At 46.6% G+C, this 25,590-nt stretch overlaps 1 protein-coding gene across 12 annotated transcripts in view; it reads left to right on the forward strand.

The window, feature by feature from the left end:
- sh3pxd2aa (SH3 and PX domains 2Aa) overlaps positions 1–23,968 on the forward strand; it is a 78,200-nt gene extending 54,232 nt beyond the window's left edge. For 7 of the 12 annotated variants that reach the window (XM_035534832.2, XM_035534834.2, XM_035534839.2 and 4 more), the window contains 8 exons: positions 7,611–7,724; positions 9,136–9,219; positions 12,370–12,487; positions 13,358–13,746; positions 13,873–13,887; positions 14,199–14,248; positions 14,395–14,514; positions 15,376–23,968. In XM_035534832.2, coding sequence (XP_035390725.1) covers positions 7,611–7,724; positions 9,136–9,219; positions 12,370–12,487; positions 13,358–13,746; positions 13,873–13,887; positions 14,199–14,248; positions 14,395–14,514; positions 15,376–17,307 — 2,822 coding nt within the window. In that variant the 3' untranslated portion in view covers positions 17,308–23,968. The remainder of the gene's footprint in view (positions 1–7,610; positions 7,725–9,135; positions 9,220–12,369; positions 12,488–13,357; positions 13,747–13,872; positions 13,888–14,198; positions 14,249–14,394; positions 14,515–15,375) is intronic. The other 5 variants (XM_035534833.2, XM_035534835.2, XM_035534836.2 and 2 more) reach the window with 4 other exon arrangements.
- The last annotated feature ends 1,622 nt before the right edge of the window (positions 23,969–25,590 follow it).

Below are 25,590 nucleotides of genomic sequence, written 5' to 3' on the forward strand. Positions count from 1 at the left end.
TTGAACATTTGCTCTAACGAACATTCAGGAACATGCCAATGCCAAAAAGGTTACACGCTAGAGCCATAAAGAAAAATCGGAACACATTTGTTTGGCATACCTGGTCCAAACAAACATTTCGGAGTAACGTGGCTAGCTGCTGTAGCTAAAGTCCACCAAGATTTAGACAGCAAGCAAACGACGATAATCTAGGTGCGAAGAAACGCATATAGGAGCAATCTTTTTCCTAAATTGTGTTCAGGAGCACCAAGCTATCACCTCTAATGGAGCTGGTCTGCAGTCAAAACCGGTGCATGAATGACATCATTAAGCAGCTTTGCCAAGCCAAACAATTATGTGTGCTCGTTTAAAAGTCCCAGGCCTATATCGCTTCTTTATCCATTATTGCCACTGCTCAGCTTTCATTCGGACAGTTCCCTCTGGCAGTTCCCTCTCGGAAATGTGGTAGTGTAATTGAACTTTTCAATAGCTAATTTACGACCCAACTTCCCGCTGTAGCCCTCGCTTTCTTTGCTCTTCCCAGAGGAGTGCACGTTTTTGCAGTTACCGAGCTTGTGGTTACCCCCCCCCCTCTGCCCCGCCCAGCTGGAGGACCAAAAATACAATGCTCGACTGCTGTTTTCTGATTTACTCCCAACGTGTAGCCTCAAATGGGGTCGTCATGGGACATTCTGAGGATAAATCTCCAGGAACCCTTGCACCCCAAGGGCCTCGGCCATCCCACCTCCCCCTTCCAATCACCACCACCACCACCACCAGTTCTCAGGAAACTGTTGTCACCCCTTGGCCCCATTCGTTCCTGTTGGACTCCAGCTGTTCCGATGGAAAGCTCAGGCTAACGGAGATGGACCTCAGTAAGCTGTTGACGCATTGGAGGAGAGACGGGCCTGACACAGCTCATGGGCATCCATCTGGAGTGCCACAGTATTGTCAAGCAGAAACAAGCCAAATAAGAAAAAAGAGGCAGGATTTGCTGTAAGACAAAGATGGAAAGACTCAATCCAGAGTTTCAACTGTCAGGTGGAACTGGCCAGTTTGGCATGTGGGTCTGTCGCTCTGTCCCAGAATTCCTCCTGGCAGCTTCGGCTATGATTGAAAGATGAGGCAATACCAGTTGCTCATTGGTACTGGTGACCCAGTCGTAGAGGGTTTAATTTCTGCCTCCACAGGATAGAGATAATTGCCAGTCCACTCTTTGATTTGCTGGGCTGCAGCTGCTGCAGGCTGATAGGCCTCTGAAATTGCCATTGTACGAAGTTGTTGACAGAGGCCAGGGGGCTCCAGACTCTGCTCCCTGTTGCCAGGAGGGAAAGGATGGGAAGTCCCCTTCTTCTTGAGTTTCATTATAGCACTTAACAAGACCGGCAGCAACCGGAGGGGTTCCCCCCCACTACAAACCAGCGTGAGGACAAAGCTTTCAGCCTACTCTTCCAGAGCTGGGGTTACAGTAAATATCCAAGCAGGCATGTGTACTGAACTGAAGAATGCAAGACTGAATCCTGATGGGTACCCCTGTGGGCATTAAAATATATCAGAGCGATATTTTGTCTGCTGCTGTCAGCAGGTTGAATCTATTGAACTCTTTTTAGAATTGTTAAAGATTGCTGCTTTGGATTGTGCTTGATCTAAAAGAAACTGGTTTAAACTGGCCAAATTCATGGTTAGTCCTCAAGAGGGTTTATGTAGATATTATTTTGGGCTCCACATATTATTTCACACCAAACCAAATGTTCTATATTTAGTATAAAATAATATATGGAGACTTCCAGGAATAAAACCTAAAGTGCAAAGTAGCTGGGCTCTACTGTGTTCTCCAGTAGAACACCGTTCTTGTGTCAGTTGTTCTATTTTCAGCTAACTGTTAACTGCCTTTGAACCAGCTGGACCACTACCTTGTCTCAACAGTACATTAGTGTGTGTGCAAACAGTCACTTCCAGTATCCCGAGGTCCACGCCCTTCCCCTCCCCGCTCTCTCCTGGGTCCAGTCATTCTGAACGGTCACCTCCGCTGACCCCCAACTCCTTCTGCACGAGCTGCTCCTGATCCTGGATGGACTGTGTTTGTCTTGGCCCTGGGCCCGTTGGAGATCCGGCCGACTGTGACTGAGGGAACGAGTCTAAATCTAGGCCCAAGGAGTCGGAATCCTGTGCCAACCTGGTTTTTTTTTCCTCCAAGTTGCGAGTGCAGCGAAGGGAAAGTCACGTCACCCACTTCCCCCCGTGACACATATGCTTTGGTTTGATTGGTCGGCTAACTGCCACAGTTGATTGGCGTAGCAAAGCGTCAGCATGTGTTGGCCTTCAGGTTTATGATGGAAGTCCAGCCTTAGCAGACACAACTGATTTTTACAACTTGTAATTATATTGATATGGTGAGGGTATCATTTCATAATTGTAAATGTCACTGTCAACTGGGGGATCTCCTTGCATGCCCTCCCAGTAGATTTACATTCAATAAATAAAGCCATGCTCTGATCTCTGGGGTTTTGCATGAAAGTAAATCTTGGCCTCCCCTCTACTGGCAGTCTACTTGGTTTTAGTGGAGGGGAACCCTGTGGTGTGTAATGTTTAGTCAACAGGGGCCCACTCCTCGCCTTTTTCTCTTTGATATCACCTTACAGTGGAAAGTCAGTCACAGATGAAACCGTACCCTTGTCTTAGGCTGTGAAGCAGCTTTGCGCTGATCTGGAACAAGCCGGTCTGGCTTCAGCTTTCCATCTCCTGACTGACCGTTTACCAGAGAAGTGCTAAAACTGGCCTCAGATCAGCGTGAAATGAGCACTGAGCACCCGCAACCTTTGAAGCTTAGGTAAGAGAGGTCCAGTGTTCCTGTTCTGTTTTCTTTAAATTACACCGATCTCACAAACATGAGAAATTGATTTCTGAGGTGTAAGGCACGTAAGGGAATGTTCTGTGCTAAGACTGAGCGACACTCCAGAACCTCCACTAGTCTCCGCTTTGATGAAAAAGCTTTGAAGTGTCTCACCACTGATCTGAGCTCTGAATATATTTGATCTTGAAGTATATTTTCATGTGTGGGAGAGAAGAACGTTATGAGAATATTATGAGAACAAATTGTTTTGCAGCCAAAGCGATTCTGCCTTTGGTAGCATTCGGTCTCTCAAAAGAGCCATGGGTTATTAAACAAAGAATTATTGGTCTTAGACTGACATAATCTCACACTGATATACATGTCATATGTTCTAAAGATCGGAATACAAATCTTATTGCTAAGTGAGATCTTGGCTTGACGCTTAGTGTACCTTGACTAGAATAATTTCCCACAGCATCCGGCCGACGGCTAGGCTATTGTGTCTGCTAGGCTGAGTAGCTGGATTAGAGCAACCTGTTGCAGTCAGTCAGTCCGCTTTGTTTGGAAAGCTCACGTTAACGACCGTGTTCGCAAAGCATATTATGACAACGGCCAATTTTGGAACAGCGTTCTGCATCTGGCCATTGCAAAAGACACACTACGGATTATTTATGCAACATTTATATGGACAGCACATGCTTTTATTTTGCTATATGGATATATATATAGATATATGGATATCTATGTATCCATTCTCTCCATCCATCCATACAGCCATCTCCCTCTCTTTCTCTCTCTCTCTCTGTGTGTGTGTGTGTGTGTGTGTGTGTGTGTGTGTGAACTGTTTTTTTTCTTTTGTATGGGGGAGAACATTGGTTTGAAGTACTGCCCAAATATCTCGTTATTCTCCCTGTCCCTCTGTATCTCTCACTGTCTCTCTATCTCAATCCTCCCCCAGTACCAGCCTCCTATTGGGCATAGCTGATACAATTATTTCTGTGTTTTTGGCTTGCTTTGTTCACGGCCTCAGAGTGGAGGAAGCAGATCTAGTTTTTTTTTTTTGGTTTTTTTTTTTTCTGTAAAACTGAAAAATGCAAGGCTGTTTTGTAAAATAAGAAAGTCCTCTGCACCTGTGGGCTGTTAAAAAACGTATCAGAAACAGGAAATTGCTTAAATTAATCAGAAACAGGAAACAAGCACTTGTAAGTTCTTTATAAAGGCATTCCCACAGAGAGAGAATGCTTGTAAGGGTACACACACACACACACACACACACAAGCGTGTTTTCAGATGGCCCTCGGTGTGCTTCCAGCTAGCTGCCCGTTGCTGTGCAGTGTGCTTTCCAAACGTCTGAGCTGTGTGAAATGATAAAGGAAAGGAAAGCACTATTTATCCACAGAGCGCACACACTCCATGAACACGTGGACAGCACGTCAGCCAAAAACACCAGCTGTACCGAACATCGCTCTAGTCTACTTTGGCATGTAAACCGCTGCTTCCCGATGCCACTTCCTGATGCTGCTTTGTGATGTCATTAGCCTGATGCCACTTTTAAGCCACTATTGAATGGGCATGTGTACCCAGTGTTGCTCCTGACCAGACCTCACACAATCCTGTGACTTACCAAAGATTATTCTCGAAAAGATGCATGGCATTTGATGACCTTTCAGTGTATCTCACTATGTGTGTGTGTGTGTGTGTGTGTGTGTGTGTGTGTGTGTGTCTGAATGCTTGCTGTAAATGCCTGCGTCAGTCCGTGTCATGCCTGATCCAATGGCAGGCAGGAGTTGTACAAGTGACCAGCTGTATTACTCAGTGATGTTTGTGTGAGGAAATGACTGCATGTCAGGGCCTAGCATATAGGCGGTCATCTGCTGTAAACATTTTCAATTCACATGCGCGCGCACACACACACAAGCCCGCGACCTATTTTCACGAGGTGGGCGTGATGTACAGCCGTATGGTTGCCATGTGCAGCTTGCCAAAGGAATATCTTTCAGAGGCACACCGTCATGTCAAGATTTATTAGTCGGTTTTCCACCTGAAGTTAAGCCTCTTCTTAACCAAATGGTGTTTGGATCTTTTCAAATTTTCCAAGAGAAACAGCACTGACAGCTAAGCCTGTCTGCTTTTGACCTGTGGTGATTGTAATCTGCTTTTATGTCTCGAGAGGCTTTCGCTATCTTCATTCAGACTGTCTAAAAACGTCAGCATCAGACAGAAGTATGTTAACAACGTCTGGAGCCACCTCACCAACCCGATGCTAAATTGGATAGCCTTGCGTACGTTAACCCTGTACGTTCACCTTGAACAGCTTTCAAGGTTTTTATTTCATACCAATCTGTTTGCTTATGGCAACACATGGTTTTTAGCTTCAGAACTAGCCTCAAATCCTGACAGAAATAGCTTTCCCTGCCCCCCTCTTTTCAACAGCAGTCTGCTCTTTCTTGTCATCTCGGGTCGTGCTCGGGGCGTATCGCTTCGGCGTCTTAAGCAACGGGGCTGGAATCGGTTAGCGTAATTCGACACAAGCCCGCTCGCACTATCTTGAGTTTTTCACGTTAGCACGTAGGAAATTTGTCGCGGCGGAGCTGACAGTGAGCTGGAACCGCGCTGACAGGCCCCAGAGCAAGTCCGCCAGTCCCCGGAGCTCGTCCCTAAAGCCAGTCTCCTAGTTACTGTGCTAAGACTGTCGCCGGAGATCCTCAGAAGTCTGCCTGCCACTTCTAAGCAAGGTGAATGGTGCCTTTGTGATGGGCGCCTGGGCGAACAACGCCCGCTGCTTTGCATTCTGATCTGAATTGACCCTCTGTGCTAGCCGTAGCGGGTACCCAGCGGGAGTAGGCAGGTAGACAGTATCTCATTTAAATGGGCTACGGGGCAGTGGCGACTGTCTTGATAAACACACATGTACGTGCACAGACTTTGCCCTCAATCAGGGTGGCATGTGCATCAATTGGCTGCTTGTGCGTCTGGAACTAAGTTGATTTTTTGAACACTGCGTTATTCTGTTGCCCTGTTGGCTCGTCATAGTCTGGCCTCTACCCCTCTCTCTAGACCTGATATTCTGGGTGGTCTCTGGGAGCACTGGATCCTCATGAAGTGTAAACACATATTACATATTTCATATCTTTGAGTCCGCAGATACGAATGGTCTCATACCTCCAGGCAGACGTCATACTGTCACAGCGTTGTTATTTCAGAGACGCATTTATGTTCGCTGGTGAGTGGTATATAACGTAAAAACCCGAGTTACATTTTCCAGACCTCCATATTGACGTTTTCAACTGAACATGTCCCGGATAATGTTTATACCATGCATAAAACACTGTAAGAAATCGGAATAGCTTTGCAAATCTTATAATTACACACCAAGCTTTGCCCAGCTATAATAGGAAACTTTTTTTTCCAAGTAGGAATGTTGGACACAGCTGGAGTTTCCGTGTCAGCGGAGTTTCCAGAACTTTCCGACTGTCAGCATTTGTATGTGGCATGACGATCAGGTTAATTTGAGTTTTGCGTGTGTGTGTGTGTGTGTGTGTGTGTGTGTGTGTGTGTGTGTGATTTCAGTCCTCTCTGCCTACTTGTAGCAGCGAGGGCTGCAGGCTGACTTCACGGTTTGGACAACGCGCCAGCAACACAAGCTACATTAGTACCCTTAATGACCTGACACAGTGTGCACATAAACCTATAATTCAGGCAAGACGGCTTCGATTATGCAACGGTTGATGACTTAATTTCGCTACCACCCAATCGCCGAGCCTGTGTCGCCATGGTAGTCCTGGCGACAACTCTGCCCATTGCATATCGACCGGGAAGTGAGGTTTCCCTCACTTTCTCACACACACTCACTCTTTCTCTTGTACTGGTGGAGTTATGTCTTCTTTCTGAGTGTGCCCTCCTGACAAAGTGTTGAAGCATTTTAATCGGTGACCCGATAAAAACAGCAGCTGGTTGCTGAGTCGGCTCCGCCCCCCTGAAGTTCTTGACGGACAGACCAGGCTTTTCTTAAAGCCCCACCCCCCAACTTCCTCTTTGTGCTGCACGTTTCTGGCCCTTTTCATTTGTCCAAATTGAAATCAAAGTCATAGGCACGTGCGCACACACACACACACACCCTGCATAAACTGTTAGTGAGAAATGCAACAGCCAAAAATCATGAATTTTCACTTCGCACGTTCACACAAATGCGTGTTTAGCGCAAAACTGGATATCAGTGGCGGGCTTCAGTGATGCTCACCGATTACACACAGGAAATGACTCAAGCATTTATGCTTTATCAGAGCTCGCAAGCCCGGTCTGCCTCATCACGCACGTGGGGCGAAGTCGGGGGGGGGGGGGGGCAGGAGGTGGAGGAGGTAGTCTGTGCGTCTCCTGGCACCAAAGTGTACAGCTTATGTTTGACTGATGTGCAGTATTATGCAAACACACTTGCGCACTCCCAGTCTCTCACACTTGCACACTGCCAGTCTCAGACACATTGTGTGTAGAACACACTGCTGTCAGGACGGCTGAATCTGTGTACTGTAGTGCTGTGGGCTGACCGTTCTTGTGGACTCTGTTCTGTGTATTAGCTGGAAAATCAGAACCATTTCCACCCAGAGCTTTAATGATCATTTACAGATTGTCCCATTTTTATGGGCCAGTTTTATCGAAAAACTGCTTATACGTTTTCTCCCACGCTCTCTCTCTCTCTCTCTCTCTCTCTCTCTCTCTCTCTCTCTCTCTCTCTCTCTCTCTCTGTGTGTGTGTTTGTGTGTGTGTGTGTGTGTGTGTGTGTGTGTGTGTGTGTATGTAGGCTGGTGGTTCGTCAGTACAGTGGAAGAACAAGGTTGGGTTCCAGCCACATATCTGGATGCTCAGACAGGGACCAGAGACGATTTAGACCTGGGCACTTCTAGATCGGGAGAGGGTAAGACACACACACACACACACACACACACACACACACACACACACACACAGTGTTTCCTCCAGTTTCCCCTATATACAGAATACACGCGAAAGCTCTCTCTGCAGTCGTCACTCAGGATGCCTAGGCTACACTGTCCTGTTCTCGTCCTGCATTCCCCACGCAGGGGTTGCTGGACACACACCCCTCTCCTCCTTTCCCAGCGTTGCCAAAGTCGGAGGAAATCCAGCTCCAGCCTTCACTGAATGCTGAACACATAACAGAGGCAGTACAAACCCACCCTTGGATTTTAGTAGGCCCCGGGGGAGACACCCACACACACACTCCTCCCTTATCTTCACACACCCATGAAAGTGACTGAAGCTGATTTCTGGCCAGCACACAAACAATAAATTCCACCCCCTGAACTTGAGTGGAGAAAAGCTTTTTGCGAAAACCTCTTGAGTCGTCCATGAGCCAAATGTCCAGTCGCTCCCTCTTGGGAGGGAGGATTTCATCGTGGTAACAGTTTTTTTTCTGAGCCACCCCTTCCTCTATTTCTGTGTGTTGTGGTTGAAGCCATGTTAAAAAAAATAACAACAACAACTAGTGTCTCTGAATACGATAAGCTCAAGGGAATGGAAAAAGTGGCTAATGTGATTTGTGCTATATGATGGAGAACCACTAGCTAATGCTAATTATTGTTTGAGACTGGAGGCAGAATGGCTGCAGATAGAGTGCGTGCACGCGCAAACACACACACACACACACACACACACATACACACACACAAACTCCTTCAGCAGCCGCGTTCGTTCTGTCTTTCAGCAGTCAGTCATAGGAGCAGACAGACTGAGCTTTCCTGCAACACACTGAGGTTATCTGACCCTAAGGAGTCTTTCAACACACGCACACACACACACACACACACACACACACAGTGTCTTTCCGTTTTACTCCTTTACCATTTACAGTTGCTACTGTAGAACATTAGCGCAGAAACACTCACTACACACACACACACACACACACACACACACGCACACACACGTCCCAGCTATGAGAAACCGGCCCGGCTCTCAGCAAGGCGTCCACATTCCGAATCCGACAAAGGTAGACGCGTATGGGGCCCCGCTCCAGTGAGCACTCACACGCCATAACACCCACGTAACCCCTTTAACCCATCATCCCTCCTGTGTGGCATTCGCCCATTAGCCGCTGCGTGCCAACCGCGCCATTAACGCCCACCCCCCATCACCGTGCCTCCCTTTCTCTGTGTGACGTTGCCTTCATGTCACTAATGCCAGTTCTCTCCTTCAGTTGCTCCCGTTGAGTTTTGTCCTCTTCTCTTCCTCTTCTGTTCTCTCGCTCCCTCCCTCCCTCCCTGTCTCCCTCCCCCTCTCCTCTTCCCATCCATCCCTAAACCCGTCAGTCACTAAGCGGCGCAAGGCTCACCTGAAGAGGCTTGACCGGAGGTGGACACTGGGGGGCATAGTCAACCGGCAGCAGAGTCGAGGTGAACGCCCGCCCGCACACACACGCACGTGCACGTGGACGGGCGCATGGGTTTTACGCGCGCGGGCGCCGGCGTGCGTGTTCGGGGTGGGGTGGGGGTCCGCGTGTGCTGGGTATGCAGTGACTAACGCCACCGACACTGGTTCACACTGTCAGTGTGCATAAGAAATGTGTCTGAAGTAGCACACACACACACACACACACACAGGCACAAAATGCACTACATGCTGATAGTATTACACAAACATGTTCCACACAGTCGAATTTTTAGTTCAGGTTCGTTCAAATTCAGAGATATCATTGTGCAAACAAACTTTTCATGACCTCTTCAACAACTTTCCTTCACGCATACAGACTGGCAAACACTCACCAGCAAACAGCGACTCCGCCGTGTTCCCACAGCACGTGGGATAGCCTAGGAAAACCTTGTCTTCACGCTAACGCTATGATTGCCAGTCATAAAGAGAGATTAAGCAAGCAGGTCATTATTTTTCGAAATGAACGCATTTGTCTGAAACGACGGCGAAAAGCACCTCCGCACAAATAAAGCCATCTCGGTACGTCTGGTGTGTGGAGTATCAGATGTAACGAGCGCGTTAATGTTCTGTGCGTCGGAGGCTGAAACCCAGCGGGTGAAATTGGAAGTCTGAATGAGATGTGTTCAGTCTGAGGTTCTGATCCATCTCCAGCCGTCGATATTAAATTAGGTTCAGTGCCGTGGAGCCTTACAGTGTCTTTGTTTCATGTGGAACAAATATAATGACACCTCCGGCACTAGATGAGGTTTTTTTTTTTGTTGTTGTTTTTTTTTTGCGAGGAAGGCAGTGGAACAGACTTCCCCTCCATCTGTTTATAATGAAGATTGCAATTTTTCCTAAATGTTTTCTTTAGATATTCTTTTTTCCCCCCTCCCTGAATATCGAGCAGCATCTGGCGCACGGCTATCTATCGACATTGTGTTAAATTATCGGTTACGTGTTCGGTGTAGCTGGCCTGGTAATGGGTGGACGATTGGTAGAAGGTACTGTAGCTTGCAACATTAGTCGTTCCCCCAGCTTTCCCAACTTTTGTTCGGAGGTGTCGGTTCTCTTTCTGGGGACTGTAAACTCTAACGTCTCACGCCAGAAGTCGTCCGTTTTGTTTGGGGTTTTTTTTGGGGGGGAGGGGGGTTGCCTTTAGTTTGTCAGATGGAAACTCCAACACGAGCTCCGTCTAACACCGCGGCCAGATGTGGATGTTGAGGTAGAGCTTGGGGGAGACACCGGGCGATGGACTGATTCATAAAGGGGCTGGAACTTCCAGAAAAGCCATTGATGACCGACTGGCCAGACAGTCTCCAGCCTCGATGCAGTTTCAGGCTAGCGTTGGTCTGGACCTACTTCGGAGGTCTTGCGGCGAACACGGCTTGGAACGGTCTCCACAGAGACTGGCTGAAATACACGATGACTCTTTTAAGCTCGGTGCAGATGAGTTTTGTCGACGCGGGCTGTGCCAGACGGGTTTATAGTTTGCCTTTTGCTTCTTCTGTGCTTTTCCGTTTTGGATCGGTTTCAGCACAGCAACAGCTCATACGTCTGACGTAGTGTGCTTCTTTCCTCAGTCTGGCAGGTGATTTGCGGCAGTGATGTTGGTGCGCCCGTGACTCTGCGTGCATCACAGTGTGTATAAAAGTGTCTGCTTGTGGCCTGGCTGAAGTGTGCCATGAATCATTTTGTTTGGACAGTTGTCCAGAGTATTTTTGAACTTATGTCTTTCTCTTTCTCTCTCTCGCTCTCAGTCACCCTTGAAAAGTCACACTGGAAATTGTGAAACTATGGAAGTGCGTGTGTGTGTGTGAGCATGTTACAAACACCGCTCCCTTGCTGTTCTTAATCGTACACCTTTGACTAGCTTGACTTTCAAAATGACTGCTGTCACTGACCCTGTTGGCCGCGGAAGGTCGGGAAAAGGCGCCCGCGGACACAGCGACTGTCCGCACCGTCCTGCACACAACAAACTCTCAGTAGCAAACTGGGTTCTGTTAGTGTCGTTCATGCTGTCATCATGTTGTAACTTGCCAGTGCCACTGTTATCAACCTTAATCATTGGCACTTTCTTTGCACTTCCCATAAATTATGCAGTGGCACACACTCACAATATTCAGTAACTTTTTGCTAAATCTTTCACCCTCTGTCTGTCTCTCTCTCTCTCTCTCGCTTTCTCTCTCCCTCTCTCCGTGCCGTTCTTCAGCAGATTAGCAGCCACAGTTTGTTTCGCGTATAGAAGGCAACGAGAGAGAGAGAGAGAGCGCGCGAGAGTGCCATGCTTCTGTTTCTTCCCTGCTTTTCTCCTCCTGTGTTGGCACACCTCACCACCAGCACACACAGTTCTGGAGCGAGCTGCCGTTTTTCGACAACCGGAGCATTCCCTTCATCACAATACCACTGACAAGAAACCTCCCGTTGGCCGTGGGCAGGCCATTCCTCAATTATTAAAGAACCCACAGCCGGAATTAAAGCTTCTGTCCTTCTGTCAGAGTTTAATGGTGAGGTAAAACACTGGCCTCTCTGCTGGGTTTTCCTTTTTCTTTAAATGCGTGCTTTCACGTCTTGCAGGAGCCAAAACATCCCACCACGTAAACACTTAGTTATTAGTATGTGAGATCCAGGCAGCGAATTGAGATCGGTGAATGGTAACCACTACATCTCCAGATAGAACACCTGTGATGGGGGCCATTATGAGAAGCTAATTTGATTATAAGTGACGAACCAGAATGGTGGGATGTATTGTCAGCTATGTCACGGCGTACTGAATTTAGGGCTGACCTGTATCTTTGGGCTTAGCTGTAGCCTCTGGGGTGTGAGTCCATGTGTAGTTTCCTGTCCAGTGGTTGGAATGAGTGCTGAGTGTTTGAAAGTGTTGGATGCCTCATGAGCCAAGCTACATTCTCTCAAGGGTTTGCTCGAGTTCATAGTCTGTCAGGGAGAGCCTGGGGATCGAGGCTTTACCACGGAAGGGCTCATGAACGGGCGCAGGAACCGCAGCCCGGCCCGGCTGACCTCGGACGGTGGGCCCGCGTTAGATGTTCGACCGCCCTGGAGAAAGGCCTACCTGACACTCACTCTCTCTCTCTCTCTCTCTCTCTCTCTCTCTCTCTCTCTCTGTCCCTCAGAGGAGAAGTACATCAGCGTGCAGTCGTACGCCAGCCAGGGGAAGGACGAAATTGGGTTTGAGAAGGGAGTAACCGTGGAGGTCATTCAGAAGAACCTGGAGGGATGGTGGTATATCAGGTAGACACATCACCATTGCATCCTCCCTGTGATGTCCTCGTCACCACATTCGTCTCAGGCGTCTGCAGATTCTCGACGGAGCTGTTTATGAAAGAAAACCGAAGCCAACAGAGAACAAACTAAAAAACACAATTTAACCTTTTGAAGACAAGGGAACGTATACAACAGACATGCAGTCATTTATTATATGCTTGCAGCCGCACAAGATCCAGAAACAGCTCTCTCTTTCGCTCTCTGTCTCTCTTTCTCTCCCATTTGTTTATTGTGTCTTTTCGTGTCCTCTTGGATGAGAGGAGGAATGAGAGTCGCATTCTCGGTGGTCCGCTTAACAGCTGAACTGGGAAGGCTCTTGTTTATAATGTGACTCTTGAGGCAAGAGCTCACTAAATAAAACACCACACTGAATTATCTCATGTTGAGCTGGAAATAATCAGAGAGCCCATTTAGCCTGGACACATGTTGTTGCATTGAAGTTGTTCTTTTGTTCGAATTTGAGAAGAGTTATGCCGTTTTGTTTAGACCAAAGTTTTAATGTTGTATTTGAGTACAGGGAGCTCGTGCCACTTCAGTGTAAACAAGGAAGTGCCTGAAGTGGTGCGTTATTTTCTGTCATTTTGTTTTTTACTGTTTTGAGGAAATGCTGACCCCTACAGGCAGTGAGGGGGAGAGTCAGTCTTTAGTAGGAATGAAGTGCGATTGGGCAGCATAAATTTGCAATATTTTCACAGGAACGTCCAAGTATAATCAAACGATGTGACTCAGCCGTCCCAAACAAATAGCGTTTCTGGGCGAAACTTTGCATCTCCGGCCGAGTGCCGCGGTTTCGCAGTTTAGATGACTCCCAGGTGACGCCAGTCCTTTGTGTCCCAGGCACCTGGGCAAGGAGGGCTGGGCCCCGGCCTCGTATCTGAAGAAGCTGAAGGACGACCTGTCCCCGAGGAAGAAGACCCTGACCGGTCCCGTGGAGATCATAGGCAACATCATGGAGATCAGCAACCTGCTCAACAAGAAGGCCGTCAGCGAGAAGGACGTGCAGACGGACGGCGAGCCCACCACGCCGGAGCGCCACATCTCCAAGAACGAGATCAGCCTTCCCATGCCTTGCCCCCCCGAAGGGTCCGATCACGGCATGACGGCCACCACCGCGGCAGGGGCGGGCCCGGGGCCCGGCCCCGGCACCGCCCTGCAGGACGGCAAAGGGAAACCGGAGCCCGGCTCACCCGCCATTGCAAGGGTGGCTCCGCACCGCGTGGAAATCGGTACGCGAGAACGCGCGAGGGTTCCCAACGCACGCACATTAATCCTCATACCATTACCTGTCTTAAGATGGACAGATGCGTGATTCAACACAGATGCCCTTACCGTTTCTGTTGTCCTTCAAATAGGCTTTGAAGCGATAGGTAAGCCAAGGCTTTGCAGGGTTTCCTACTAAAACCGTTTGCGAAATAATCTGGCATTTGACAGCCCGCGGTTCGTCATGCGGAGAGTAATAACTATTCTCACTGATGGTTGTCATTTACGCCGCGTCTGCATCTGTCTTTGTAATGGAGAATATTCGTCGTGTTTGGCTCATACAAACGTCCCTCTAAAATCGGCTTGTGTGAAGGAGTGTGCAGTGTTTACTAATAGCGTGTTTGTAATGTCTGTGGCTGTCATTGTGTGTATGGCTGTCCTGCTATGTCTGTGGCCATAAATATTTTCTGTTTTGCAGGCTCTCCAAACCTCAGACAGAAACCTCCCCCTCGAAGAGAGACAAATCTGGTTAGCTATTTAAAAATGTGTATATATATATATATATATATATATATAATATAAAAGAGGACATATGTGTGTGGTTGCTGATATTTTTGAAAGATTTAAATGGCATAGCAGCATGTTGCTATAAGCCTATATTCTCATGCCTTCAGGGATTCCAGTTGCCAAAGCCTCCAGAGCCCCCTACTGTGGAAGCGGAGTACTACACCATTGCAGAGTTTCAGTCCAACATCTCAGATGGCATCAGCTTCCGTGGAGGACAAAAGGCTGATGTAAGTCCTGTTAACACTGAAAGTGTGTGATGGGTAATAGGTTGTAATAGGTAATGTAATAGGTTGTAATAGGTCATGTATAGGTCATGTAATAGGTAATGTAATAGGTTGTAATAGGTAATGTAATAGGTTGTAATAGGTAATGTGATAGGTAATGTAATAGGTTGTAATAGGTAATGTAATAGGTTATAATAGGTAATGTGATAGGTTGTAATAGGTCATGTAATAGGTAATGTAATAGGTTGTAATAGGTAATGTAATAGGTTGTAATAGGTAATGTGATAGGTAATGTAATAGGTTGTAATAGGTAATGTAATAGGTTGTAATAGGTAATGTGATAGGTTGTAATAGGTAATGTAATAGGTTGTAATAGGTAATGTAATAGGTTGTAATAGGTAATGTGATAGGTAATGTGATAGGTTGTAATAGGTAATGTGATAGGTTGTAATAGGTAATGTGATAGGTTGTAATAGGTAATGTAATAGGTAATGTAATAGGTTGTAATAGATAATGTGATAGGTTGTAATAGGTAATGTGATAGGTAATGTAATAGGTTGTAATAGGTAATGTAATAGGTAATGTGATAGGTAATGTAATAGGTTGTAATAGGTAATGTAATAGATTGTAATAGGTTGTAGACAGGTCTCTCTGTCCAGTGTCGGAGAAGTGAAGCCTGTTGGCTGGATTCGGAATCGAGCATCACGAGTCCCACGTCTTCAGGACATCAGGAGGAATTTGTGGGCCACCTATTTTAGATGCATATAGTGTATAAATTAATTTAAATAACTGAAAAATGTTTTCTTTCTAAAAAAAGGAATGTATGTGGCTTACCATGAAATTGTTTTTTAACATGGCCTGCAGGTGATAGAGAAGAACTCTGGTGGATGGTGGTACGTCCAGATCGGGGACTTGGAGGGTTGGGCACCTTGTTCCTATATTGACAAGCGCAAGAAGCCCAACCTGAGCAGGAGAACCAGCACACTCACTCGTCCCAAGGTCCCGCCCCCGGCACCACCTGTCAAAAGGCAGGATTCAGAGGACACGCCCTCCCTAAGCGGCAACGCCTCCAAAGCGCCAGAATCCCCCAGCAGGCCCGTTTATGAAGAGCCGGAGTACGACATCCCCGCCATCGGATGCGACCTGGATTTGGACGCGGAGCCTGTCAAAAAGGAACCGCGTCCTTGCGTGAAGATCAAAAGCAGCAAGGCGGCAGCGGAAAGGATCGCTCAGGCCACGGGCAAAGCCTCACCCCTGCTAACTGTGAAGACGTCCCCGTTACGGAACGAAGACTCCCTGGACAGCGTTGCCAAGGAGGAGGCCATTTACGAGAACGACGGGCTCAGGTTCTCGTCTGATGACTTTGCCATCACCAGAGAGTGTGGTGGCGGGGACTCGGATGCTCTGCGGAGCCGCACCCTGGGCCGGAAACCCCTGGGCAGAGGAAGGCCCCTCAGGGACCCACTGGACCTCAGCAGGAGTCAGTCTCTGAACCGGCCTGAGAAGGCCAGCTCCAGGTCGTCTTTGGAGGAACCGGGCCGCAATCCCAAAAGAGAGCCCGTCATGCGCAAGGACGTGGAGATCCGGACCAACCATAGTCCGTCGGCCCGGCCTAAGCCGGTGGTCCGCCCCAAGCCTCTCCTGACCAAGTCTGATCCGCAGAGCCCAGAGCGGATGGACATCAGCAGCTTGCGGCGGCAGCTGCGTCCCACGGGCGCCGCGCGCCATGCGGTGCTCCGCGCGGTGCGCGGCGGAGAGGACTCGGAAACGGCCTCGGTGGTGTCGTCTGAGGATTCGGCCTCCTCCCGGAGCACCTCCGACCTCTCCAGCATCTACTCCAAAGGCAGCCGAGGCGACTCTGATCACGAGGGCTCCTTGTACCGCACCACGGACGCCTACGAACGGGCGCAGGAGTCCGAGCTGAGCTTCCCGGCCGGCGTGGAGGTGGAGGTGCTGGAGAAGCAAGAGAGTGGCTGGTGGTACGTGCGCCGGGGTGTGGAGGAGGGCTGGGTGCCCACGTTCTACCTGGAGCCCGTCAGGCAGCCCCCGGACGTGGGCGCGGCTGAGTGCCACGACGGACCCCTGACGGAGCTGAGCAACACCAGCAAGTCAAACAGCCTGGAGAAGAACGAACGGCGCGTGCAAGCCCTCAACAACCTCAACCAGCAGAACCTACGGCGGGCGGCCAACCCCAGCCCTCCCATCCCCCTGAAACCGCCGGGAGGCTTCGGCAAACCGCCCACCCACCTCAACGGCTCGGGCGTGCGCATGCGGAACGGCGTCCGCCAGGCGGCCGTGCGACCCCAGTCGGTGTTTGTGTCCACGCCGCAGCCAGCGAAGGACGCCGACGTGTACACGGGGTCCTTAAGGCGAAACGAGTCGCTGGGCGCTGCCGACCATGTGAGGCCCGGCGGTGGCGGCGGCGTGCGCCGGAACTCCTCCTTCACCGCCGTGCGACCGCCGCCGCTGACCGACGTGCGCCTGAGGTCCGGGACCACCACAGCGGTCACAGCGGGGGGCTCCAGCCCCTTGATCGCCCAGAGGAACGGAATCCCCGTATCCACCGTCAAGCCTAAACCTATAGAGAAGCCCCATCTCATTCACAACAACCTGCGCGAGGTCTACGTCTCAATTGCCGATTACCGTGGAGATGAGGAGACAATGGGCTTCCCCGAAGGCACCAGTCTAGAGGTTCTAGAAAAGAACCCTAATGGATGGTGGTACTGCCAGGTTCTAGATGGTCTACAAGGACGAAAAGGTTGGGTACCCTCCAACTATCTGGAAAGGAAGAAATAACCCCCACAATCTCCCACCCCCCAGAAAAGAATGTCATTTCAATGTTTCCTAATATGTACACTATCAAACTCTATGAGGAAGACTTTTTTTTGTATCAATCTGAAAAAATGAGACACTTTAGTGCTGGTTTGCTAAGTATATGAGACTCTACGGATGTTCAGCGATGTGTATGTGCAGTACGCAAGCGAGGATATATTGTAGAGCAAAACTGGGGGTTGGCCAACCCAGTTTCTTTAGGAGAAGAATCGGAGGATACTGTCTCCAGTTAGAAACAAAAAGAACATACTCTAGCTTTTACGGAAGGGTTTTACATAAATGACAGAATAATCCGGGCAAACGATGAGAGAAATTCCAGCCCGAAATTTTATGCCAAATGGGTGCCTTTGTCCATCGTTGACTGAATGTTAAAAGGAATCATTTAAACACCAGTAAATCAGTATCAGTACCAAACTTAAACTTGGTGCCATAGGCCTATGAGTGCAGAAATTGCCAAAATTACTTTTGCTACAAAATTACAGAGAGAAATACACACACAAAGAGATTATTTCAGCATAGGGGTGAAACAGAAAATGAATGAAACCTTTAAGCACTCAGAAACAACAGAATGTAAGACATCGGATACGCAAATAACAAATGGCGTTGCCATCGAGTGCAGTTAAAGATTCAAAACACATTTGATTCTCTTAATTTTTAACTTTTGCTCAGTTTTGTTTTGTTTGTTTTGTGTCTTGTACATTGTCACGTCTTCCTTAGAGATGTATTTCTGCTTTCTTGTTACATCCATGCAACTCTTATCGGCCTGGCAAAGGAAGTCCCTTCCTGACACTTCCTGTCATGTGATCTCGCATTAGTTCTGACGTTTCTCAAAGGAGGGTCTCTCATAATTGGCTTTACTTTTCATGCTCTCCACTTCCTTTCTGCCCCTCAGCCCCCTGCGCATCTTCTCAGAAAGCTCCACCCACTCAAATAAAGGATGATACGTGGCGCAATTATGTGTAGCTCAGATTAATAGAAATTTGGACACACTACTACCATTGGATTTCAATGCTTTAAAAAACCCCAAACATTTTTACCTTGGCCATTGGGGTATTTTTTAATTTTTATTTATTTTATTTTTTACCCTGGCCTTTTTTCGTTTTGTTTTGTTTTGTTTTTACCCTGGCAATTGGGGTATTAAGCCCAAGCAATGTTTTAGTTTACCAAGTGCAAAGAGTCTTGTTTCTGCCCATATCGCAAACAGGTTCAGAGAACAGGACTTTGTATATGCTGCTGCTCTAGGTATGCTTATTCTTATTGCGCTTGCAGTGGAGTTTTGGAAAATCATTACTGGAAAATATGGCTTAATATTTGCCAATCAATCCCAGGGAATTAGTTACACAGCAGTGAGCCCAAAATGTGACCAAACCAAAGCAGAATGCCAACACATTTGCTAGTTTGTTTTTGTTCTAATTTAGTATTTATTTGTGGGTACAAAGAAATACGGTGTATTCAGCGAACCCAAACGAGGTTTCAGAACTGAGCAAAAATAGATATTTAATTCCTATATCTGGAAGCACTTGATTTTTTTTTTTTTACCCAAAGAAAAGCACATTGAAATGCAAAGTTATTTTCAACTTATTGTGATATTGCTGGGCAGTATTGAATTCAAAGTTGAAGTTACACAGTATGCAGTTGAGCTTTAAGTTTAATCTGATAGTTTCTAGGTCATTTTTCAAGAAAAAACAAAGAAACGATCATTGAATTTCAATTTCTCGTGCATAACAAAAATGGTTTAATACAGCAATTGGTCATTAATTTTTATCCTACAAATTTATTAGTTCAGTTGTTTAGTCAGAATGTCTTAAAACACTTACCCTCCCCCAAGTATACGAGTAACTGAAAAAAATCATATGGTAATGATCCGTGTCAAAAGGCTGATGTTCAAGACTGCTGAAATATTTTTCTAATGAACAGTGCCGAGGGAACTCTTAGCCGAGTCGAGCACTAACGTTTGTTTCTGTTTTTCTGCTGGACAGTATTATAGTATTAAACAAAGTACCTGCTCGATTGCAGTTATATTCTATTAAGCAGTAGTTGTTTTTGTTTGTTGTTGTTGTTGTGTGATCGCACATGGGCAATAATGATGAATGGAGTGGGTTCATTGGTTGAGTTGATGCATTTGAGTTTTTTCGTAAAGCAAAAATGCATCAATTTAAAGATGCAGTGAGCTTCATCAGCACATTATTTATTGAACAGAAATGGTTCTTTTTTGTATTTATGGTTATTTAATGATTTTTTTTATAAAATATACATCTACTTTTTCCTAAGTGTTTGTCACTGTCAGTCGTGCAGTGATGTCGTCACCTGCATTGGAGGCGCTTAGTCAGAATCTGCTCAGTGGCTCCCTCTAGTGTCACAGATTGGCTTTAATTCTAGGTTAGTTTTGTGCCGCCACTGAGGCCGGCTAACTTTTTACATTTGCATTGGTGACAGTTTAAGTCAAAGAATGTGTAGAAACCGATCGTTTTGGAATAAATGCAGCTCAACGTTTAGTCCTGTAGAATTTTACCTGACTTTTATCTGACCGTGTTTCTTTGCACTTTTCCCCAAGGCTGATTGCTGCACCTTTAGCCAGTATGGACACTTCCTCTGTCATTATTGGACCCTCTATAATGCCTGATTTTGAAGTTTGCAGTTTCACCTTGGTACACTCACTCCAGCTTTGCTCCCAGACAAAGTTAAAATCCGGACGCTTAACCCCAAAGTCTCACATATCCACCTCAGGATAACACAATAACCCTTAAATGCATTTCTCTGAGTCAGAATTAACCAAGGTGGACTGATTATGCAAATAAGATATTTTTTTGCAAAATAAATATTGAATGTACACAATCTGTACAGTTATATTTGAGTTACATTCATCCGGTTATTCGGAGATATTTGTTTTGGGGACTACAGGTCTATATTATATCCCATGGAGCATTACCAGTCTTGTCAAGAGACTGGCAAGTGAGAAAGGTAATTAAAAAGTGATGTATAAAAAGAGTTTGAGCCCTCCTTCGGTTTTCCGACCACTTGACGAAGGCATTATAGAAATGTGTCGACTCACTCCAACAATTCCAATGGATATCGCTTTTGCCAAGTAAATTCCATTTACATTTAAGCTTCATTTTGTTTGCGTCTACCATTTACAAGGGAAATTGCATCATGCTCGGCCTTTTTTCACATTGTGTACGTGTGTCATCTAGCCTTCAAGCTTTGTCTTTTCCTTTTTTATACACTTGCAGAAATATTGCGATTTTTGATTTTTTTTTTTATCCCAGTGCATTGACATAACGCAAATGTTATGAGTAAATGTGCAATAGAGTAATAGGCATCTCAGCAAATACAAAGAGTTGCAATGTTGAAACAAACGTTTTTAATGTTTGCTCAAGGACCTTCCTTTATAATGGCGGTTATTTTCAGTTCAAGCTTAAGTCATATTTGTAGAATTGTTTTCTTTCCTTTTTTTTTGAGGTTCATTGATTTTCATGTTTTTAGCAGATATTTCAGCATAGTCGGTTTTCAGATTGATTACACTGAATGTCACAGTCCCCTTCATAAATGGACCCTGGTCCGTGCTATCAAAACATGCACGCAGACGTGCACACACACACACACACACACACACACACACACACACACACACACTCTCACACACACACACACACACACACACACACACACACACACACACACAGAGCTTTCGCCCATGTAATTGTACGTCTCCCCAATGACCGAGTGACTCAAACATCTGTGACGTTGTCATCATTTTGTCATATTGCCATAGCAACAATGGTGCCGTGACTACATCTAATGCATTCTGACATTCTGTCATCATGCCATCAGGTCTTTATTTCCCCCTTGTGCCAGTGGAGGAAAAGCCAAGAAAACCAAGCGCAACATCGGTGTTTGTTGGAGTCCTCCCTGTACGCTGCCAAAGGTCCGATATACGCCACCCCTTCAGACTGTCTAACGACCCTGTCTGTAAAGCAGGACATCGCGACCTGGCATCCCATACGGAAGGTTTGGGACTGCGCTCGTAGAGCTCCTCCTTATCGGACGTGGCCTTAACAGCGCTTCTCTCGACCCGTTTGCAAACAAAGGGCCTCATCTCCGTTCTCCACACACGTCTGATCTCCTTATGGCTCCCTCTCCCGCTAAATCCGTGTGTAGAGGAGGTCTGTTCGCTTTAACCTGAGACCACCCCTTAGCTGTTATATGAGGGGTGTGTTTTTTTTTGGTTCTTGTTTCCCTTTGAAGAATTGTAGCCTTTGTTTGAAGTGAAGAGAATTTCAACAAAGTTTTTCTATCTCTTGGATGTTCTTCTTACCAGGGAAGCCATTCGTGACAGTCTTAAGCCCTCCCTATTTGAAAAGCCAGCCAAGTAAAACACAACTGATGCAACACTCCTGCCAGCGGTCAACTGTTGTCTTGTACATTCTCTCTCTCTGTGTTTCACTTGCTCATACAGTCTTGACTTTCTCTTTCATTCTTTATTGCAGCAAACTGACTCTGAGGCATGGCAAACCATAAGCTCTGTAATCTTTAACAGAGGAATAGAACAGAGGCTATTACCTACTGCAAGCTACACCCCCCCCCCTTCTCTCTCTCTCTCTCTCACACACACACACACACACACACACACACACACACACACACACATACTCCCCCTCTGTCTGCTCCTTACTGTTGACCTCATGGGCAAATTTTCATCCAGCAGTAGCTGGCTTCATATTCTGGTATGTTCTTCACGGTGTGTTCCATCACCTTACCCGAGAGAGCAGTTCCAGCCAAAAAGTCACTGCCCCAAGAGACCGAGTGGTTTTTATCCCATTCTGTGCCTTAGGCTGATCGTTCCCCTCAAGTGCTGGTTTTGGATCAGATTAGTTGTCACTTCTCACACTAAGCATTAATAGAACTTAAGAATTTGCGCTGACCTCAAATCAGCACTTGGGGCACTTTTTTTTTTTTTTTTTTTTTTTTTGCTCCAATTGTGAGAGCAGCCAGAATAGACTGTAAGTGTAACAATCGGAGTTTGTGAGAGAGACTGCGTTGCGTGTGGGAGTGTTTGTGTTGAGATGATTCGCGTACTGGTGGGGTCATGAGAAGATACCTAGAGAAAGGTGATAGAACGTTTGTTAGTAATGCGCGGAGCCCACTGGGACTCAGTCAGGTAACGCGAGATCGAGTCCGACAGCTGTAATGGACTCGTTCGAACACATTTGCCTGAAGAAAAAGGCCCTTAAGACAGGAGCTGTAACGGGTGTCAGATCACCAGAAGAAAAAGGAAGTGCGGGCGATGATTAGTGCTTTGAGCCCTCTGCCTCGGAGTGGATCCATTAGCTGGGAGTGACGGTAGAAATGGACGAAAGCCCACCTTTTCTTTTGACCCGTGCCCACTGTTCCTGAAGACGATCCCCAGGCCAGCTTTCTGCAAGCACGCTGCTCATTTTTTGTTTTGTGGCGGTAGACGCCTGTGTCCATCGTCGGGGACATCTGACGTCGTGCTCTGCTAGGCTGTCGACCCCCCTTTGTTGACAAAGCAGATGTTTGGTGCGCTCAAGGCACTGTGAAGTCACATTACCCCCGCAGTCAATTCATTGATGATTAAATCCCACCTCTCAGAGGTTTGCACCTTGAATCCCAATGACGGCTGTATTGTAGAACTCTAGCCTGTGGAGCCCCATGGATAAGAACTTTGGACAGATTGATAGTGGCGGGTTAGTGCTGCCATAACCTGACTTGGGTCTCCAGAAGGGTCCAGGGAGGTACGTAAAGACAGCTTAGCCGTAGGTGTGGTCTGGTGAGATGCATTGTGTTGTTGAGGACTTTCTGTAGGTTTTGTTTAGCTGAGCTCAGCGTGAGGGTGTAACTAAGCTTGACGTGAAGGGGCAAAGGCACTCAGCGTGCGGGCGCCCTGCGTTCTCGCGTTCTCCTCAGCGAGAACCAGTGAGGGATGGGAACACACCGGCACTGTCACGCGACCCTTCGCTTGCTTCGCTTCTGCTGCTCTCTGACTCGCTGCTCTGACTTCAACATTCTTCGCATTAGGTAACGGTTAAAACGACCTCTCGAAAGCCATCGATCGCTGTGCGCTGTTGCATCGAGTGTCACTCTGGCAACAGTAAACATGCCATCAAAAGTCGGGTTTAATTGGGTAGGCTAAAGGCGGGAATGCCGTATTGCGGTCCTCGTGAACTCTTTCAGACTTTACTGCGTTGTCACAGGGTTGCGGTAGGGAGGTCTTTAGGTGGAGTCGCGTGTTTAGAAAGGCTGAAGGTCTAATGGAAATGCCTGTGGTGTCCAGAGGTTCATAACGCGATGCTGTAAACCCTTCTTTTTGAAGGTCTCCAAAAATGGTTAGGTTTTATTAAAGTCACACCAAGTGCAGAGTTCAGGAGGATATTCTCGGTATAATTTGGAGATTTTAATTGCGAAGCACAAAACTTTCTTCAAAAACGCTTCCCAAAATAAAACCAACATTTTTAATTGTTTCCTTTGAAATTAAGCAACCTGCAGCTTTTCTATTTGTTTTCATCTTTCTTTTCTTTTTTACCCTTTTTGTCTTGTTCATGTTTACATTGTATCTTGCATTGTCCTACAACACAATAAAATATATCATCCTTTTTCTTTAAGCACATGGGCATGGATTTGTCTGCCATTTTGTGAACACAGCCAATGCACACAAAATACTTTCCAGAGATGTGTCCCAAACTGCCTTATTCCCCTATTCCCTGGATCACTACATAGGACACTGTCATAGGGCAAAGAATTCATCACAGTAGTAAAATATTTTGGACTCTACATCATGCATGTTAATTCATTTCTGTGCGACATCAGATGGTATCACATAAACAACTGGAACATCACGATACCACAGTCCATTGTAACAAATTTGATGAATTAGGCTCACCACGTCATCATCAGTCCCTGAGATAATGTAAACAATCAGTTGGCTGTAGCTAACTAGCAAGATTATTCGACCTGAAATACGAGATAATACAAGATTGTTTGACCCAAAAGATAGCAAATCTTGTTAACTATAAACTCAGCCCAGGAGAGTACAGAAACCAAAAGCATTTCTTCACTTAACCTGCTGCTTACATTTGTAACAGGTCTATGAGATGTCTGGTCACCAACATCCCTCCGCCCTCAGAGAAGCTGTGCTTCAAACCAAACAAACCAATCAATCTTCAAACAGCCAGGTGCATTATGGATATTCCTTGCCTGCTAAGGTGCATTGTTTTTACAGTACTTATTGCAGTGCATCGTGGGATTAGTACAGTGCACTGCCTATGTTTTCGGACACCACAAGATGGCAGAACCCCAAGCAGTGCACTATGTTAGTGAGTCTTTCGGACACCGCTCATTTTAGGAATTACCCGTGTGTGAATCTGATATGGGTTCGTCTGAAGGATATGGATTTGTTTATGCCTGTAAGAAATAAACAGCCTGTAAGGCTGAAATACATGTAATGTAAATACATGTATTTGGAGAGCAGAGCTTATGACAGAGATGACTTCAGTGATAGAGATAAATGTGAATACACACACACACAAACATTTTGTTACAGAACACATACAAAATTTTCCATATTATCTGATATTCTGTTTGTATGACAGATTAATTGTTTGGAAAAAGGAAAAATAGATTCTATTATTTACTTACACGCTACTGAGTTTGTATTGCATCTGCAGGGGTAATCATGCCTCAGACTTTCCATCTATTGGTCACCGAGGCACCCATACAGGCTTAGGAACATACAGAGCTAGACTGAGGACACAGATTATGACTGCCTAGCGTGATACATCACAGGCACTGCAGTAGAAACCAAGACTGGTCTTAATCTATGGCAGACCTCAATGCAGGAATAATGTAGACATAGAAAAAAAATTACATTTCCCTACACTAGGGGGCAGCATTATACAAGCCAGAGCAACCCTGCCGATGCCGCAGTAGTGACTTGTTCAAGCCAGAATCTCCGGTTTATTTTGAGCAGGGTAATTTGCGAGTGCAGAGTTACCTACCTATAGATGTGAAGCCAGAAGGTCAGTACAATTTTTTACCTTCCAGAGCGCATTTATTAAAGCATCAAAAGCAGGAGCCTATTGACGCACCAGTTCTCTCGGTTGCTTGGGGCCACCTTTGGGTCGTATGTCAGATGTCTCGGCTACGTTCAGCCTTTATCGGCCCACACATATAGAGAGGCCAGGGTCCAGGTGATGTGTATGAAGAAGAAAAGAATGATTTTACAACTACTGA

The sequence above is a fragment of the Electrophorus electricus genome, chromosome 18, assembly GCF_041902795.1.
Source record: "Electrophorus electricus isolate QZ-2024a chromosome 18, ASM4190279v1, whole genome shotgun sequence".
NCBI lineage: Eukaryota > Metazoa > Chordata > Actinopteri > Gymnotiformes > Gymnotidae > Electrophorus > Electrophorus electricus.